Here is a 21055-nt window from a genome sequence, read left to right as displayed (position 1 = left end):
ACAGTGCGCCAAGCGGGACGTTTTGAAAAGTCAAAAATCTCATACAAAATGACACTTAACGCAAACGCGTACGTAACGTTTCGCTGACGAAAATATTTACACTATAGGGGTAATATCAGAGACGAAGGAAAACTAAGACGCTTAACTTTTTATAGGGCACATTTAGATATACGGCAAAATATATCACCCTATAACATCATCTTTTTGGTTTTTTTATGAAATTTTTTCAGGAAAAGAGGCGATGACGCTTTAATCATGTATTTTTTAATAGGGTCCGTTAAAGAGTTAAAGTTCAAAATGAGGAAGCCGCAATTTTAAGTAAATGGCGCATCACGTAGCTGACTTGTGTTTGACAGGATGGATAAAAAACGTTAATTTTTTTCCTTAGGAATAAATTAATTCCCAGCTTGGCTGGCTCCCCATCCGTCAACGATGCAATGTTCGCATGTTGTGTACTCTTTTTTCTGTGTTAAACGATCCACACCGCACCGCACTGGGTTCATGTCGAATTCTTTTTCCGTGCAGGCGGCCCGTCAAAATAAGTATGCATTTAAAAAATCTTTACGTGTTTTCTTAGGGCACTAAATGATTGTTTTTTTTCCTTTGACCCAATAGTGTGGGGTATTGTTGGATAGGTCTTTCAAAACGAATAAGGCTCTCCAAAAAACATTTTTGATAAAGTTAATATTTTCGGAAATAATCGCACCGAAAGAAAAAAAAATTGTTTCTCTCTAACCCTAAATTTTGAAACATGGGTCCAAAAAATATGAAACAAAAGCTTATTAATAAAGAAAACTATGAATTGCTGAATATAAGGCCGTAATGCTTATCAGCAGTAACAATCATTTCGAAAACTTAATATATTGTTTACCTAAGGTAAATAAATTTAATATTCAAACTGAAATTCATTAATTAAATTTCTGTTTGGCCCAGTGGTTGACTGGTAGAGAATACCTCAAGGCATTAAAGTCCGCCTATTGTACTTTTTAGGGTTCCGTAGTCAACTTCTGGTCTGGTCAGGAACCCTTATAGTTTCGCCATGTCCGTCTGTCTGTCTGTCTGTCTGTCCGAGGCTTTGCTCCGTGGTCGTTAGTGCTAGAAAGCTGAAATTTGGCATGGATATATATATCAATAAAGCCGACAAAGTCGTACAATAAAATCTAAAAATTTAATTTTTTTTATGGTACCTCCCCTACACGTAAAGTGGGGGTCAACTTTTTTTTTCTGCTTCAACCCTACAGTGTGGGATATCGTTGGAAACTAATAGGGGTCTTCAACAAACATTTTTTGATAAAGTGAATATTTTCGGAGATAATCGCTCCGAAAGAAAAAAAAATGTGCCCCCCCTCTAACTTTTGAACCATAGGTCCAAAAAATATGAATAGTAAAAAGACGTACACCCGTTCATCCCTTGGTTAACAATCTACCATACTTTAAGCTCCAGTTTAGCTTTTTGTGACGGAAGAGTAACTACGGAACCCTACGCTGAGCATGGCCCGATATGCTCTTGGCCGGTTTTTAGGGTTCCGTAGCCAAATGGCAAAAAACGGAACCCTTATAGATTCGTCATGTCCGTCTGTCTGTCCGATTATGTCACAGCCACTTTTTTCCGAAACTATAAGAGGTATACCATTCAAACTTGGTGAGTAGATGTATTCTATGAACCGCATTAAGATTTTTACACAAAAATAGAAAAAAAAAAAAAAAAATTTGGGGGCTCCCCATACTTAGAACTGAAACTCAAAAAATCTTTTTTCATCAAACCCATACGTGTGGGGTATCTTAGGGATAGGTCTTTAAAAATGATATTGAGGTTTCTAATATCATTTTTTTCTAAGCTGAATAGTTTGCGCGAGAGACACTTCCAAAGTGGTAAAATGTGTGTCCTAAGTGGTAAAATGTTGAACGAGATCTAGTAAGTAGATTTTTTTAATACGTCATAAATGGTACGGAACCCTTCATGCGCGAGTCCGACTCGCACTTGGCCGCTTTTTTATTACTTGTAGTGTGTGCAATAAAGTTTAAATAAATAAATAAAGCCGGTATAAACTAGACGGTTAAACAACGAGCATGCGATTTTCGTTACATTGCGGTATTTAGTCGACGGACTGAATTCATTGTACAGCCACGTCTGAAAATAACGGTACGAAAAAAGTGACAAAAATATTGACGACCTTATTGCCCATATATTAAGTTAGTGTATTTTTTTTTCTGCCACTTTGTCCGTATCGATATTTTTCGAAGTGATCGTACTCTGTAGTTATGAATGTATCGAATATTGCATGCAAGCTCTTGAACCGTCTAAATGGGGCTTTCTTTTCTTTATAGTTCGTGTCATACGAAGACACGAGCCTTGAATCGTATTGTCACGTTATTAAGGATTAGATTTGCAAATCTACGCGTCTTCGTGGATGACGCGAAATATTTATGTTCCTATGCTTTTTAACCGACGAAAAAACGGAGGAGGTTCTCGCGTATATACTTATATATTTTTTATGTATGACCACGCATAATAATTGTCCGTTTTCGGCTGTGCCATGGGGGCGGGAGCAGCGTAAATCGTCGCCTATGTAGGTACTTCATTTCTCAAAATTGTGACATTAATATTTTGCACTACATTTCACGTCTTATTCTTCAGTCTGTACACTCTATACATTGTATATGTATAGATGTGAGAGGCAAGGTGCCGGCGGCGGGTGTGGCGCAGATTTATGATTATGGCCTGTTGCTACGATTCATTGTACTTACTGACAACTTGTTTGGATACAAAGTTTTTGTGCTACTTACGATTTATAATAAGGAAAATAAGATAAACAATCTTGACATGTCTTTTTATTGCAAAACGCGTTTCAAAAATCAGTAACTTTTACATAAAATAATAATAAAGATCGGCCAAGAGCATGTCGGGCCATGCTCAGTGTAGGCACAGGTGTAGGGTTTCGTAGTTACCATTCTGTCAAAACAGGCCAAACGGAGGCTATTATTAAGTATCATGTACATTACATTACAAGCATAATGGACTAAGGGAGTACCTCCGCAACGCATTCGTCCTTTTACTAAGAGGGAAGATTTTTTGCAATAACTCAAAAACGGCTGCACCGATCGTGTTCGGTATAGTTTTCATTGAAAGTATTTATTAAGCTTTTGTTTCATATTTTTTGGAGGCAGAGGATTTGGAGGGAGGAGGTTCTAAACTTAAAGGGGGGGACACTCATTTTCTTTCGGGAAGATTATTTTCGAAAATATTAACTTTAATAAAAAATTGTTTTTACGGACCCTTATCGTATACCTTTAAACGAGTAATTCTTGTATATATATATATTTCGGGGATCTCGGAAACAGCTCTAACGATTTTGATAAAATTTGCTATATCGGGGTTTTTGGGGGTGAAAATCGAGCTCCAACCCTACTCGGTCTTCCAGATTTTTCATTTGAATTCGGAAATGTTTTTTTGTAATTAAAAAAGTTACCAAGGTAGAGGTCTGATTATATTATTCCTGTAATTTTTTTTTCACATTTTCGTTCTCCAAAAAAAAAACATAATGGTTTGGAATGTACAATTTGAGCTATTTCAAATGATACCCCGCTTGACCTAGTCACTAGACTTTGAAATTTTGCCCCCTCTTCATATTGGGCATTTGCCATAGTTAATAAATACTAAAAATATTTTCTATTTTTTTAACACGCTTTTATTAGGTCGACCTGTATGTAACTATGTAATGGAATCTAAGGTAACTAATTTAACCATCTTCCAAAGATCGTAGCATCATGAAAATTGGCAGCTGTATGTAGTTCTGATGACAGTACAATAATATGGTACTGTCGAACTGATCTGATGATGGAGCCGGAAGATATGAACTGGAACTTCATGATGGAACATCGTATCATAGCTGTGTTTGGATTTGTTAGAAAAGTCTTGTAATGAACTTTGACCACGATTAGGTTTCAAGGTCTGACACTGGCATTCCATGATGGAAAATCGTATCATAGTCGTGTTTGCACTTTTTACGCGCATTTATAAAAGCGTCTTATTCTAGTGTTTTTTAAACTATTAATTTATTTTACTTTCAATGTATCTGGATTAGCGTTGTACATAACTATTCCAAATTTCAAATCGACAGCTTAAGTGGTTCTCGAGATATTTAATGATGTGACAGACAGACGGACGGACAGAGTATAAGGGTTCCTTTTGTATCTTTTAGTACAGAACCCTAAAAACAAAATGTCTTCATTTGGAGATGGTCGACTAACTTGTAGAACGATCAATCATTCAGATTACACTGAACTGGAATAATTAGAAAGCTTCTATTTTAAGACAAATATTATGACATCGAGTTGTGGAAGGTTTTCACGATAGACAAATGGGAGACCTAAAGAGGTGATTCTATAATTAGAGACATAGAAGTTTTTGTGGCACAAACGAGTGTTTCAGAAAATGAAACATCGATAAATCAGTTATCGATAAGTCAGTCATAGATTAATAATTAAAATATCTAACTTCTACTTGCTGTAAATTACCGAGAAATTTCAAGACTGCACATCAATTACAAATCAGTACATACTTTTTCTATGACATATAGTTAGTACTTAATAATTAACGTAAACTATAGTATACAGTGCCGAAAATAATAGAAAACTACCAATATATCAAAGAAGATATTGAACGTGTTTTGTATTCCGCGGTAGCTATCTTCTTAAACAACTTAAAAAAAATATCTATAACGTAAAGGTAACATCGACAACAGACATGTCGATACTTCATTTTGTCGATCAATTTATTTTGCCACAAAAACTTATATGTCTTATATTTACCATCTCCTCGTAGCGCGCCATTTAATGCTATAAAATTGCTGTAATAGGATATTGAAACATAGAATGCTTTTGAACAATTGCTATTTCGTAATATCTCATACTGTGCATAACATATATTATATACCCACGTATTTATATTTATACAGTATGGTTATTAATTCGCCTGAAAACACGTGTAAATTCAATCGCCTGAAAACACATGTAAATTCAATTATTTAGTGCGATGGCCAAGTCTCAATATATTTATATAAAACATTAAAGAATTTTAATATTGATATGCGTCACTATAAGATGCTGTTAATTATTACGTAAGAACTTAATGCTTCGAGTACGGAGATTCCAGACACAATTGATTTTCAATTGTTATGGACCACGATCGTGGTCTTAGAGACTGTACGTATTAAGACAGAAAGTCGCTTAAGTAGAGACTGAATAAATTAATAACCGACTTGGTATTACATGGATCTCACAACTTTTTACCGCAGAACAACTGAGTTGCGAGACTTGGTTTTTTTGACAAGTATTGTTTTTGATGGGATCTCATTTCTTTTTGTATTTTGTAGACAGTTCTACTTTTTTCCTTTCCGGTACCTTCTACTTATTGTATATATGTATAAATAAAACATAAAACATCGTTACGAATAAAGCCAATATTGAAAAATTTAATAACTGAAGACTTGGCTGTATGGGCTTAATTTTCTTTGCGGTCTTTTCTAGATTTTTTAGTTTTTCCTTGATTCATACACCAAACACTACTTATATTCCAAATTTGAAGCTTCTAGGTCTGCTAGAAGTGCCTTAGAATTTTGATGATCGGTGAGTCAGTGAGTGACAATAAAATTAAGAAATTTGTCCCGTTATAATTCTTAAAATACTGGTTCTAATTGAATGAAATTTGAAATATACCGTGTCTTTACAATGCCTGCATGGTTACTGAAAATTTCAGTCTTCTAGTTTTATCCACAACGAAGTTACAGGGGGTCGAAAATGGTCTGAAATGCTTCGAGAAAAGGATGGTACGGCCGTGCTTTTTTGCTCGACTTGGTGGGGGCACTGCCGTGCCCCCAGATTGATATTTCGCTTAAACAAGGTAGAACGTGGTATAAAATACCTTAAGACGAGTTGCACCAAACATTTTATGAGAAGTTTGCAGTTTCATAGTTCTCTGCTGAGTAATTATTTTTATTTTATTTATTAATTAAAATACAGTGGTATTCTTATAAATAGTCGTAGCCCCACAAAACTCAACAATGAGTTTGACTGTGGGGTCGTCAGTATCTAATTACGTAACTAAAAAATAAAATAACTTATAGTAGGTAATTAATTACTGAAAATGTTTTTTTTTTAACATAGATTTAAATTTGACGAAGCCTGCGCTGTGGATGATATCTCTACTAATCTAAAAATAAGAGATTGACATCGACTAATTATTGGTATATTAATTACCCTTTTGGCATATAAAATTTGTAATTTTATGAATAAAGAATACATAAATTAAATTTAGTCTTATTAGTTTCACGTCTTATGGCTTCAGGAAAATTATTAAGTATCGAATTCTTTTCCTAAGGGCCTGTTCCACAATGTCCAAGTAAAGTATTGGATAGCTAATTAACAAATAAATTAACTGCCAGATAAAACTTCCTAGCCTTATACAAATCTTAGCACATTATCTACCAGTTAAGCTTATAAGAAGATTGTGAAACGCCAACGATGACTTTATTCGTCAGATAAGTGGCAAGTAGCTTATTCAGGACTTTACTTGGACATTGTGAAACAGGGCCCCTAGGCTTCCATCCCCGTAGTAACGGACAGTTTGCCTGAAGTCACAGCTGGAGCACACATTAGAGCTTGGTGAATGAGACTGATTATATGTATATCAGCCAATTGAGACAAATAGTCTTGATTGTTGATTGTTCCAGAACAGTAAGCAAGATAAGCGTACGCAGTGTGTTTATGTGTGACGTCAGAGCGGGCGTGCCGCCATCTGTCAACACAGAAGTGTTTACCCCCGAGCACGGGCGCGTACTTAAGCTCTTCAGGTTGTGAAATCTTGAAATGGTCCAAGAGTTTTCTCTTGGTTACTCTATTGAGTAGAGGAGAAATAGCGTTAGCCCGTAGAATAGCATGTTCGCATCGATTAGCGAAGGATATGCCTTTAAATTCTTGGATTGCATTTCGCTAGCTAGATGTCTTCGTCCCAATATGGGATGCTCTGAGAGCATTGACATATACCTAGGACAGGCCTTATGGGCAATAAGAATTGGGCCTGTACAGCGGTGTTACGCACACGAATTCGAGCCAATCGTGCAGTCTAACGCGAATGGTTGATGAGTTCGCATCACGCGCGCGATTGATTAGTCATAGATTAATAATTAAAATATCTAACTTCTAGTTGCTGTAAATTACCGAGAAATTTCAAGACTGCAAATCGATTACAAATCAGTACATACTTTTCTATGACATATAGTTAGTACTTAATAATTCGAGCCAATCGTGCATAACGCGAATGGTTGATGAGTTCGCATCACGCGCGCGATTGGTCGCAACTAGTTGCGTTAGACTGCACGATTGGCTCGAATTCGTGAGTGACACCACTGAACTAGCACCATTCTTAGTGCCCGCCCTTAGATATATGTCAATGTCTGAGTCTCCAAATGACAAACCAAACCCTCGGATAAGGGGGTTGAGGATTTGGGAGTCGGGTTGGAGCTGGTTAGTTGGGTAGAGTAAGGTTAAGTGGATTTACAATACAATGTAACAAAATCTTTACTAAAGTCACTTTAAGTATGAATATGAATTTCAAAAGAGAGAGAACATTTTGTAGATAAAAATCTTATGAATTAGACTGAGAGTTACGATTGCTCTATTTTATCCCCATCCCCAACACAGCGGAAACGCATTTAGGGTGAAAGGCTGATTGTTTGTCTGTTTGTGTACACATATCGATGTTTCCTCCTATTGTTTCCAAAAGAGATCGATCGGGTTGTGGTTTTTTGTAAAGGATTATATTTTATCATAGCTATGGTTTTAAGACTTTTTATATATGTAATTTAACTTAACAAAGGGGCTGTAATAATGTTGTCTGAGATCAGGTTTTAAAATGTTGAATTTAGAGTTTTTGTTTACCTCTCTCTTGACGAGCTCAGCTCATGTTAGATCTTGCTTATTGGCTGTGGAATGTCGTTAAAATTCTGAGCAAAATGTCACATAAAATGTGTTTCCTGCCAGTTCTTCTATTTGATTCGCTTTTACTGAATACATTAAGCAAATAGAATACTAATTTACGTTTCAAACCGGTTCACTGATGATTGTGTAAATATGTTGTTACTTTGTTATTTATACCATAATATTTAAGTACCTAATTGGGTTCCTTATGCGTTATAAATAACTGTGGTAATCACGGACAGTTAATTACCTTTTTAGGGTTTAATAGTCACCTAGACACCCTTATAGTTTCGCCATGTCCGTCTGTCGTCGGTCCTCGGCTTTGCTGCGTGATCGTTAGTGCTAGAAAGCTGCAATTTGGCATGAGTGCATTAATCACGCATGGCGACGGAATGGTAAAATAAAAACTACAAAATAAAATCCTCCTCCCACTTCCCATACAAAATGATTTTTTTATTTTTTTTTGCTTTGACCCAATAATGTGGGGTATCATTGGATGGGCATTGGATAGGTCTTTAAATACGAATAAGGATCTCCATAAACCAATTTTTGATAAAGTTAAGATTTTCGGATATAATTGCTCCGAAGGAAAAAAATATGTGCCTCCCACCCTCTAACTTTTGAATCATGGGTTAAAAAATACGAAAAAAATCGTGAAACAAAAGCTTTAAAAAACTTTAAATTAAAACTATACCTCTTAGCGAACATGATCGGTCCAGCCGTTTTTGAGTTATTGCAGAAATCTTCTCTTCTTAGTAAAAAGACGTACCTCTCTTATTTCCTTATGCTTGTAATGTACATGATACTTAACAATAGCCCCGGTTTGGCCTGTTCTGACCGACATGCACTTGGCCAATTTTTTTAGCATAGTTTCCCAGTGCCGGGTAAAGGCCTCCCCTCGTTTCCTCCACTCGACCCTCTCGCTGGTAGGTTCCCACCATTTCGGGTAGAATACGTCCAAGTCGTCGTAAGTTATAAATCATATTATCTTACTTAGACCTTCAACCATACCATAAAGTAAACATGCCTGCAGGATCGCCCTAGTGGCCTCGGGTTACTTTCTTTATTAATCTTTATAGCATTGTATCACAGAAGGTCGTAGATCCGAACACTAGCTTGCATGCACTATCCTTAAGTTTATTATAAATGGTTACCTTTCGGTAAATTAAAACTTAGCGAGAAGATCAGACTATTCATTACAAGGTCTATAGTGCCCTATAGCCCTTGTCTATAGTGGTCTGTAGCTGAGGTGACGGAAACCACGAGCCAGAGTGTCGAACGATAGAATCGACCTGGGCACGGGAACGGCAGGGTCGACCTGGCTTAAAACCGCCACGTACAGAACAACATGGAAATCCATGAATGAGGCATATGTTCAACAGTAGACGCGAATATGCTGAGAAGAAGAAGAGTGCCTTATAGTTTCCACTTTGGGTGGAAAAATCAGATGACGAATCTAATTTCAAGGAATTAGATTGTCAAAGCGGACCTCGGGGTCCCTCCTTAAAATAGTAGTGGGACATATTTAGTTTAGGCTGATGTTGCAGAAATGTAGAGTGAGCAGAAATGTGTAGCATATATTCTATTCACTCTTCGGTACTGTAACCATCACTTATTCGAAGCATCCAGTGGAACGTCAGCTCACTTAAATAATAATAATCGTAGTGACGATTGAAAACATAATTTGCGACTTCCCTTCAGCTTTTAGTTTTATATCACAGTTTGAAACGTTTGCGAATAAAATAACATTTATGGTTATATATTGGTTTAGATGGGATAAAAGAAACACCGACAGAAACATTTGCAGGGAATCCTTCTACTATTTAATTTGCTCCAACTCCAAACAAAATAAACTATGTTCTTCTCCCACATGACCGTATTTATTAACTGTGCTTATATTACATCTACCGATTTCTATGTCCGACGTTCGATGTTCGATCCGGGCAGGCTGTTCCTGCAATAATATCTTACATACCAAAACACACATAGCTGACGTAGGGGCGAAGACCGCCAGGTTGAAGTGCGATTGGGGGGTCACGTCCGCATGCATCCGGATAGGTGGGCTAGTATAACCACCAAGTGGATGCCGCAAGTTAAGCGCGGACGAGGCAGGTCCAAACGGAGATGGCGAGACGACCTAGACACCTTCATCAGTAACTGGCCAGAAATAGCACAACGACGGTAGAAGAGGCCTTCGCTCAGCAATGGGACACTAAAACGGGCTAACTAAACAAAAGAGTATTTGTAGGTGGAGCCTGAACATGTGTATTTTTACACCCTGTGTTGTGCAAGATACTATCTAGTATTATTTCAAGTGATTATTTTTGACCACAAGCTAATTAAAATCATTCCAGAATAATTGATGGAGTCATAATTATGCTTCTTTGGAAGATAGAGATAGAATAGTGTATTCCTCATAACAATGAGCATCGTATCATCTACCTAATTGCGTCTTGATTTGTATAAGTACTATCTTAGATTCTTGGCCGCGTTCCATAGTTCGATGCAAGTTTGAGTTGGTGGAGTATTAGGTAATCCGCCAATACTCACATGCTTCGCTATTTTTATTGTAGTTCTCCATTTGTAAGCATTCGGATGTTTTTGCCTTATTTGTAAAAAAAAACATAAAAACTTTTTGCTCTATAATATTTGGTATAAGTCATAACCATCCTTAACTTTTGACCCTCATCATAATATTCAATAGTGAGTGTGACGCTTGCTTCCAAGATACAGTCGCCATCAGAATTATCGGAGCGGCCAAGGTGTACACAGCACATATCTGAATGAAGCCTCCATTAATAAAACGCATAGTCAGATATTTTTGAGCGCCTTGGTCGCTCCGACATATCTGACTGCAACTGTACTCAAGTGGATGTTTGTTTTGGTATAGTTATCAGTGCATTGATCGCGTGTGTCATGTTTCATTGGTCCTGATTGTCAATTGACGACGCCTGTCCTCGATTCCGGTGGCGATATGATGGTTGCGCTTCTATCGTCTATCGTGTTAAGTCACTCTCGTTGGAACGTGAAGCTTACTATGACAGACGATGAAACCGGGACCAGCGTATGCCCGTTGGCTGACGCATTCATTCAATAAGATGCTGCTAAATACAGAAATGACAAAACAACAATCTTACTAATATGTACGTCTATTATTATCTTATTATCTAATGTGATTTTACGTTTCATTCATAGATCAAACCGTTTATTCGTCAGATAAGTGGCAAGTAGCTTATTCAGGACTTTACTTGGACACTGTGAAACAGGGCCCTTAGTAAAATACAGCCATTTTCGACAAATCGTTTGCTGTATAAAAACAAACCTTTATTTCGGACAAGATCCATATAAAAAAAATAAAAACCGGCCAAGAGCATGTCACAATAAGCTAAACTGGAGCTTAAAGTATAGTAAATTGTTAACTGAGGGATGAAACGGTACCTTTCACGCGAGTTAAACAAATAGGCAAATTTGCATAATCAGTACCTAATTAAAGTAAGTCTTTTTACTATGAAGGGGAAACTTTTTGCGATAACTCAAAAACAGCTAAACTGATCATGTCCGCTATAGTTTTCATTTAATGTCTTTCTTAAGCTCTACTTCCACGATTTTTTTCATATTTTTTGGACCTAGGGTTCAAAAGTTAGAGGGGGGGGGGACACATTTTTTTTTCTTTCGGAGCGATTATCTCCGAATATATTCACTTTATCAAAAAATGTTTGTTGAAGACCCCTATTGAAAGACCTTTCCAACGATACCCCACATTGTAGGGTTGAAGCAAAAAAAAAAAAATTCACCCCCACTTTACGTGTAGGGGAGGTACCCTCAAAAAAAAAAAATTTTTAGATTTTATTGTACAACTTTGTCGTCTTTATTGATTTATATTCTCTTATATATTTATAGTCTTTATTAATTAAATTAAATTAAAATTACAATACATACCCGATTAAATTAAAATATAGGTACCCGATTGTACCACAGCCAACACCACACACACCACAGGAAAGCCGCCCGTTTCTCGTAACGTTCTTGACTGATGACCTGATCAAATTGCAGATCACGCGCTTAATTCGGCCAGTCACTCTTATTTTTACAGACTTATTGTTTGTTTACATTTATGAATGCAGTTGACTTTGTTTTTCAACCGACTTCAAAAAAGAGGTTTTCAATTCATCGGATTTTTTATGTATATGCTACCTATAGACGTATATTATTTATATGCTCAGTATAGACTGAGCGTAAGCCATTTAAAGGTTAGAGTAATGGCGCTCCCTCAATTCGACATAAAAATGGAAAATGTGAATTGAAATTAAACCTTACCGATAATCTAAATGATTCTGGCCAGGTTAGCGTCAGAGATGACATACAGAATTTTGGAAGTTGGCGAATTAAAGGGTAACTTAGAGTAGGATTTCAGTACCCCTAGTGTAAATAAATTCGATTTCCAAACGTGACGCGTTTAGTCTCATTTTGTATTGGATTTCGAAAGAGCGCGCCAAGCGGGACGTTTTGGAAACTCAAAATCCTATACAAAATGAGACTTAACGCAAACGCGTTCGTCACGTTATGATGTCGATCAAAGTTACACTAGGGGTACTGGTTTCGTCTCGAGATTTTTTTGGTTTTGCGCATTAATGTTGTTTAAAGTGTAATATTAATCCCATCAAAAACATTTTCATGTAAAATGTTGCCAATACGAGACCATAAGGCTCGCGCTGTCAAAAAGTTATCAGATCTCTTGTAGAGCCAAGCTTCTAATTCTACAAGCCCTAACTTCACAAACTGTACACCTTAGTCATACTTTAACGCGAGGTTTTGTACACATATTCGGATTTAAGGTATAAATAATGAAATTATATCGCGGTAGACCCCTTCCTATCGATGGATCTTATATTATTGATTTAAGCTAACAACGTGGACAAGTTACGTCGGTAATTTGAGACAAACAAAGCTCTCAACTCGATAAATGAGCGGCCTGTTTATCGCGGGTCAGTCGGCCCCCCTATCTCCGGTTGACAGAGTCACGTCAATGTTGACATCGCGGCGATATGTTGACATCGCGGCGATATGTTGATATCGCGCGGCGATATGTTGATATGTTGCGCGGCGGCGGCGGTAGTAGCGCCGGAATAGCTGCGCAGTGCCAACGTCATCTTCCGTTAGAAAGCATAGAACGAATACCAATTAGTTAGTAATACTTTCGTCTTCTCACGCATCAATGTTGCTAGTTTACTGGTTGAATTTTTACGTATGAATTCGCCGATATAGGCGCTAATGTAGCGTGGGTCTTCGAAATGTCAATTGAAACTGTCTGGGTGGGTTAAGCGCGTTTAATACAATTATAATTATTTAGTGATGTTGTTTAATATTTCGGATTATTTATTGAAAATATGAGCTAAAAGAAATATTGGCTTACGGCTCAATGAGCGTCAGTACTTTAAAAGCAGAAAAAGAGGTGCAAAATTAAATGGGTCGAAGGAGCAACTTAACAATAAACCTCTCCAATAAACGTCTCTTGCGCCTCTCGCCAATAAACGTTACAGTTTGGTGGGAATAAATATGTATTATATATAAGTTTTAATTTTTATATAAAAAAAAAACAGGTTTTATGGTATGTATTCAATATGATTTGAAATAAAATAAATTGTCGCGCTCATAATAACAATGACTTAGGCAGCTGTACTTCGGACCTTACTCGACAGTGGCGCCAACTGTTGAGCACAAAATCGGTAGCTCTCGTTCAGGTCAGCTTTAGGTCACGAATTCATTTTAATTTAACCCGCCACCGACGCACGAAGCCCACCGCGCGGTTATTTTTACAAATCGACTCGCGCGCAACTCGCCGTCATAAAACTCGCGATTTAACTACCGTCTCGTTCACTAAACATCCTGACTCGACTACAGATTCTCATGTATAGCTTGACCTTTAATCCTTAAGTGTTCTTGCGTAAAATAAGATCACTTTATACTGCTATACGTCGAGTTCATAAATAGTAATAATAATAATCCATCATAGTACGACGCATGAGTTGGTCTCAGAATGTGCGCGCCTATTATGGGGCTACAGATTTCAATAATACAGAGTGGGCAAATAAGAGTGATGATACACTTTGTTTTTAAATTTTAATTATATATGGTGCAATTGAATATTTTTTCATACATATATTATTCAGGGTTAGCAATTGTATACGGAAGATAATTTCTGCCAAATGTCTATCACTAGCGGCAAGCAATTTTTTCTCAAATATTTGTGTTGTTTAAAACGTTGTTTGCTCGATTAATTTCGTGAAAAAGTGACAGTGATTGGCACCCAAATTCCCCAAAATTTTGCAGTTCCTTACTTATTTCTATGGGGCTATCTAAAATAACGTTTCTATGCTAACAAACTGATGAAATTTAAACAGTTAAAACCGACCATCCGACACAAATTTATTCCGACACAAGTTCTAGTGGTGGTCAGACATTATGTTCCGCATGTATTTGCCAACTTACTTTCCAAAATACTTAATAATCTTTGACCTTAACATAGTTAACATTTTAAAACAAAATGTAGGTATACTTCTTATTTGCCCAACCTGTACTACATCATCATCCCTCATGAAAGCCGAGAAGGACAAGTCCAGTAAGTACTTAGACTTGGCTCACGAGATAACCGCCATGTGGGATGTTGATTCGACGATAATTGTCCCAATGGTTCCGATAGTCGTTTTAGCGAAGGGTCTTATAGCGAAGAGTCTCGACCAACACTTTGAGAGATTCCCGCTAGGTGGTTGGATCAAGGGTCAGATGAAGAAGGCAGTTCATTTCTATGCGGCCTTGACCACGGACATCGCGAAATTATAAGGTTCGTAGTTCACTACGGAACCCATAACGCTTCCATATCATCACATCCGTATTTGCAAAGCGAAATCGTTGTTATGTATCTATTACACACATTTACACACATTTTACACACTTGCGAAATTTGGCTTTATCTTTATTCACTTGTGTAAACAAGTGGTTCCTATCATACATTCGCTTTGATATGTTTGAGATCAGTATTAACATAAAGGAAAGTCTAGGTAGGTACCAACTCTATCACAGAATAAAAGTTAGACTACGATAACAATGATGTCCGTAACTGACGTAAGGTATAAATAAAATAAAAAATAAAAAAGCCTTATATTTCTTACTAAAACATTACAAATATAACAACACAATTTTAGGTTTATAAATAACTGACTGAATTTTAACAAAGCTTACATTAAGATTTATAATATATTTATATAAATTATTTTAAAGTAAGAACCCCTCGCTACCCGAAGGTGAAGGCCTCCTCTAGTGATTTCCAAGTTTCCCGATTGCTCGCCGTATTCATCCACGTAAGGTATACCATTTTAAAACTGATCACTTCACGATATGGTTAAGTTAGGTTTGACTTTTTCATGATGTCGCCAACCGATCATTTCACTAAATGATTGTCACATCATGACATGATCAATTCTAAGATCTGGCCACGACAGTGAAAAGATTTGGATTTTAATTAACAGGACCAATCTGCAGCGAATTTCTATAAATAAAATCCAGATTGGTTGAAAACTTTAAGGCAATATAAAATAGCAGGAAATCTGCAAAACTTTGTGTTTGAACTGTATGTGATCTTCATTAAAAACTGAGCAAGACTTTTGTCGAGTCTACATTTTTATTAAAATTGTATATCTATTCTGAACTTAATGAGGATCTCGTGTGGAGTAAATTGATCACTTTATTGATATGTATTTACATATACCTGCTACCTACACTGTTAGGATACGCGTGTAGCACTAACATTAGTCTAGTTGAATATCCAGTATAAATTGAGCCTTACGTCAGTAGCAACCTTGCGCGATCAGAGACTAATATATGCTAGTCTTGTATTAAACTAATCGCTGCATTTGCTTGAGAGTTGAGAGGCGGGAGGCGCGCCGCGCGTCAGCACCGCGCCCGCGCCACGCTACATCCACAATCACACATGTGTATATGTGATGTATGTATTTGATTAATGCGCGCTATACTTAAATACTTGTGCATGTGTATGCGGGTGAATTCACGCGCGCCGGCACGCCTCTTGGGCATCTTACAGGATTCATTATTGCCATCAAAGCTTCCGGCCAAGGTGACCTGGCTGGTTTCCAAATTTGACAGTGCTAAACGAAGCGCCCCAATAGAAAATGAACACGCCTAGCGTGTTCTTGACAGTGTTAAACACGATGGTTTGGATTTTGGAAAATTTTCCCATATGCAGAAAAAAAATGCAACACGAATGTTTTGTGGAAATCTTGACGACAAACGTGAATTGGGGTTATATAAGCCGGCATTCTCAGTATCATCTAAAAGCGATACTTTAATTGATCACTGGTAGACCTTAAGTCTTTGCAATAAGGTTTAACGTCGTGAGGCCTACCATACATTTGAAGCTTGTCGTATAGTAACTTCCGATTAATTTCGTTTGAGAAAGTAATGAAAGAAATAAAATGCCACTGTATTTGGTTTATGAAGGGTTCTAATTGGATTGAAACGGAGTGTACATTGTAATGCACATTGGGCGTTACGAAGTTAAAATACCTCGCGCATGGAATTCTTATACCTATTAAAGTTCCTTCAAGACCCTTTTGGTTGGACTTAATAAAATAAATATTGGAATATGTTTTTACCGTATTTTTATTACTTAAATGTTTCAGATACCAGACTATCATTGCGGATTACGCTAATCATTTTAATTTGCAATTTCATTTGGCGTCAGCGCATGCCAACAGCATGTAAGAATATTGATAACCTAATCTTATCAATTTGTATCATAATCTGTCGAGCTACCTTAAAAAAAAAAACCGCCTAAAATAACTAGTAACTTCTTTAGCGGCGCTGTGCACTTTTTGTGTTGTGGAAAAAATGTTAAACTCGCGTCAGGTGTCACGTGACCGTCAGATTGAAAATTCGTAAGACGGACACGTGACGTCATGGTGACGTGCAAATTGAATGTCATCAAAGCCTGATTACTTTTGAAAAATCGTATCTCATTCAAGTGTGACATTTTATTTTCTTCATAATCAAAGTGCTGTCATAATGGTTAAAGAAGTTTAATCGTTGTTAATTGTGTGGTATTGTATCTTTGTGTTCTTGGGTGTCCATGATTGTAGATACTCAAATTTTTCCTTACCAAAAAGTTAAATAACAAAAAAGAAGCGTGATTGTTTTACTTAATATGATGGTGAACGATTCATTAACATTTACTGATTGTGTAGGCTGTAGTCCTGCTCACGTCTCATGAATTACTCTGTATATGTTATAATATGACTTAAAATTAAAATTCGCATTTCAAAATATCTCCCACACTCAAATTTCTTTACGTAGGTATAATAGAGAATTATCTATTTTTATAAAACTAATTGCTACTCAATTTCTCCAAAATATCAAAAATGCACAACGTTAATATTCAAGTTTTTACTTCTGCCGGCAACCCGTTGTTTTTTTTTTTAATAACGTAAAGTTCGTTATTATTTCTGTCCAATTACAATTTATTTATCAAAGTATAAATAGTTATCAATGCTAAGTAATTTATTTTATTTGTTTATGTAAACAGTACACACAAGAGGGGCTTTACTAGAGTTTTTTTACCTTAGTATAATTAGAATTTTTACAACACCAAATTCAATCGGTTTCAGAATGTACTAAAGTGAAAAAGCAGGCGACATTGAAATAATTTATGTATAAATATATTGATCGTTAGTTTGCTGAGCGTGACTGACATATGTTTGAGATAAGCCAACGCTATTGACGTCCACATGTCGAATAAACAAGTCTACATATACGACCATGTTGTTGAATATTATCGGTAATTTCAATTCATTTTTGGCAAAAAAAATCTTATTTGTATATTTTCTAAGCTTTTGTGAGGGCCATATATGTTGCTTGAATTAAATAAAATATCTGAAAGACAGAGCTTTGCTCGGAAAACATGTAAAAACTCAAAAATGCGCGCGCCATAATTGACATAATTATTGAGAGTCATAATGTAATGATAGTCAGATTATCATTAGTCATAATTCTGAAACCGTTAAGTTTTCAGGATTTTCGTAAGGTTAACCTTAGATAGGTTAGGTTAGGTTTGTTTCATGCCAATCCTGGAAAGTTACGCGTTTCTGAGGAAAACCAAATTATGATTAACGAAAATGCGGACAAACAATACATTATGACTTAAAACTTTATGGGAAACAATACCCTTGACCCTCCTAGAACTATTTTTTGTTGTGTATCAACAATATAATGCCTTAAAGCATTAAGTCCGCCATTTGTACTTATTGTTATTTCACAATAAAGTTTAAATAAATAAATAAACGCACTAAAAGTATCTGCCAGCCTATAATATTTGCGTTCAAAGTAGATATCTACATTCTAATCGATTTACATATAGAGACATATCTCTTTTTGTAAAGCTATGGAGAATGTTTAGATACTTTTGTCTTTGTTTTTGTTATGTTTCGTTGTCTCCGCTACTGTTCAAGTTAACTGTACTTGTTATTTTTTACAGCTGTCATTGAACAAGTGCAAAAAATATTAAAATCGCATGATATCAGTCGTATCGGTCCAACCACGACGCTTTATCTCATTATTTGGCTATGGCAATGAGACATTGTTATCATTTAATAAAGCTACTGGCTATTATTATTACTCCCAGAAATTATTATAATTTGCCTACTTTTTAAATTGTTATTGCTCGTTGCGTTGAAGTGTATTAGAGAGCGATTATACAAGGGAATTTAGGAATCATCACATCAATCAATCAAAATTCGTTACGAATATCACTAGATACTATTTATTCAAATGCCAATAGGTGTTGACATAATTATATGTACCTTCGCGCTTAAATTTTAGACTTACTACAGACACCACATTGAAAAAAATCGAAACACTTCGAAAAAATCGACAAGTACATAATCGAAAAAATACTGTATGAAAAATTGAAAAAACTGATTCGATTAATCGAAAAGTCGATACCTTTAAAAAAAAAAAACATAAGCGTATAGTTTGCTTTCGATTCCTGTCTTTAAACTGATAATTGCATCACTCCTTGATGTGTATGTGTGTATTTAATATAATGTGTATTGTGTGGACCATTTTTGTCTATAAATAAATAAATTATTAAGATTATTATAATTGATATATGTGTATACAAGTATACTTTATTACGTGATTTACAAGTAGCATTTCACACCTGACGCCGCGGTGCGGCGCCGTGACTCGCCCGTCAACTCACACCTTTGATAACCAAGCCAGTAAAACAATATCCATACCAATTAATTATAATTATAAAAAACATCTTCACGAATAATTCCATTATTGCTTTATTTGATAAGGAAGTTAAAATGTTTTCCGAATTATTTTGAGAGTCTGATAACAGGTCACGGTCAATGAGTTTAATTAGTGGCTCTGGTAATGAGTGAACTGAGTTCTGACCTTCAATCTTTACTTAAAGTAGGAAGAAATCGCTAATAAGCAATTAGTGCTTAACTTTTCAATTTAGTTGTTTATACGTTATACCTAGACATCTAGAATGACGCTATCTTGGAATATATGTACTGTTACAAAACCAAATAATTTACGCAATCACATATTATTTCTGAATTATAATTTAAACTGTCGTGCGACATACTAACATATATTTATATTATATATTTATAGGACATTATTACACAAATTAAATTAAATTAATTTAATTTTTGAAACTAATTTTACGGTTTAAACTCACGTGTTTTTAGTCACTCGCGCGACATGTTTCGGAGAGCCTAGCACTCACAGTGCGAGCAGCGTTCACGACGTTTAAACTCATGAAAACTGCAACTTTATTTTAATATTATTTTCAGAATGCAATACTTCCAATGACCTTATTTTTGTCGCACTACTGAAAGTTCAAAAGCAATCTTATACATTGTAGATCTGTGGTACAATCTCGTGTCTGAGCCAAATATAATTGGAGAGACGAAAGCCGATAGACTCCGATGGCTAGCACTTTATCCACCAGTTAGCTTATTTGAAGATTGTGAAACACCAACGATGACCTTCGTCAGATGAGTAGCTTATTCAGGACTTTACTTAGACATTGTGAAACAAACACTTAATACAATACACTCGGCATGGGCTACGTGTTTGAGCCTTTTGGGATGGAAACGTTAGGGCAATGGGGGCCTAGCGCCCGGTGTTTTTATAAGGATTTAGGTCGCGTTTGGTGGATGCCACGGGTGACCAAAGGGCTGGTCAGTACTTGGCTCAAAGAATTAGCATTGCAATTCAACGGGGAAATGCGGCCAGCCTGCTGGGCCCACTGCCTGCTGGCGGCGAGTTAGAGGGTGCTTTTTATTTGTAGGGTTTTTTTATTGTATACTTTTAGAGTAAGTTGACGAAGCCTGTAGATGATTATGAGTTTGTGTTCACCTGACAAAGCCTGCGTTGTGGATATAAAATTATGGTCCCTGATTAAACTCTTAATACCTCTAATATAAACGTCATATTTTCATATGATGCAGCTTTGCTTAGACGGACTCTAAAGATTTATCTTCTCAATACTTACGTATTTATAAAGTTTGTTTCCACATTTCCAGAGATTCCGCCATGTCGACGGTGTTGAACTGGTGCGTCAACGGACACGCCAAGCTGAACGGGGACTATTGCGGGACCAACGGGACCGACGGGACTAACGGCTACGCGGAAGATGCCGAGTGGGCCGGGCAGTTCCTGCCGCCGCCGCTGAGGCTGGGTGATAGTGCTCGTGCCTTGAAGGTACCTCTCTCTCTGTAGTCGCTCCCTCATGACTGAGGATCGTGATCATCCGTGGATCCTAACCTTACCTAGGTTTTATGATCTGCCTCCACCGGTGCCTGTTCATCGCGTCTGTCGACCGAGTGAAAGTTGGTTGCGGATAGGTCCCTTTTCACTTGATCGCTTAAAGGTACCTATTAAAAATTAATTAAAACTGTTTATTTCTGAAAATTATTCACATGGATACAGTTTTTACTGACTTCCCAAGTCTGTCTCGTGGAGGAGAGTTGACAACCTTAAATACCTGACG

At 36.6% G+C, this 21055-nt stretch overlaps 1 protein-coding gene across 1 annotated transcript in view; it reads left to right on the top strand.

Moving 5' to 3' along the window:
• The window catches only part of LOC133530623 (hexokinase-2-like), a 42239-nt gene that overhangs the window by 3485 nt on the left and 17699 nt on the right, over positions 1-21055 (top strand). The window contains exon 2 of the mRNA XM_061868626.1: positions 20589-20766. Within this exon, the coding sequence (XP_061724610.1) occupies positions 20599-20766 (168 nt within the window). The 5' untranslated portion in view covers positions 20589-20598. The remainder of the gene's footprint in view (positions 1-20588; positions 20767-21055) is intronic.

This window comes from Cydia pomonella, chromosome 23, assembly GCF_033807575.1.
Source record: "Cydia pomonella isolate Wapato2018A chromosome 23, ilCydPomo1, whole genome shotgun sequence".
NCBI lineage: Eukaryota > Metazoa > Arthropoda > Insecta > Lepidoptera > Tortricidae > Cydia > Cydia pomonella.
Note: the sequence above shows the minus strand (reverse complement) of the source record. Positions and strands in the feature narration are given on the sequence as shown.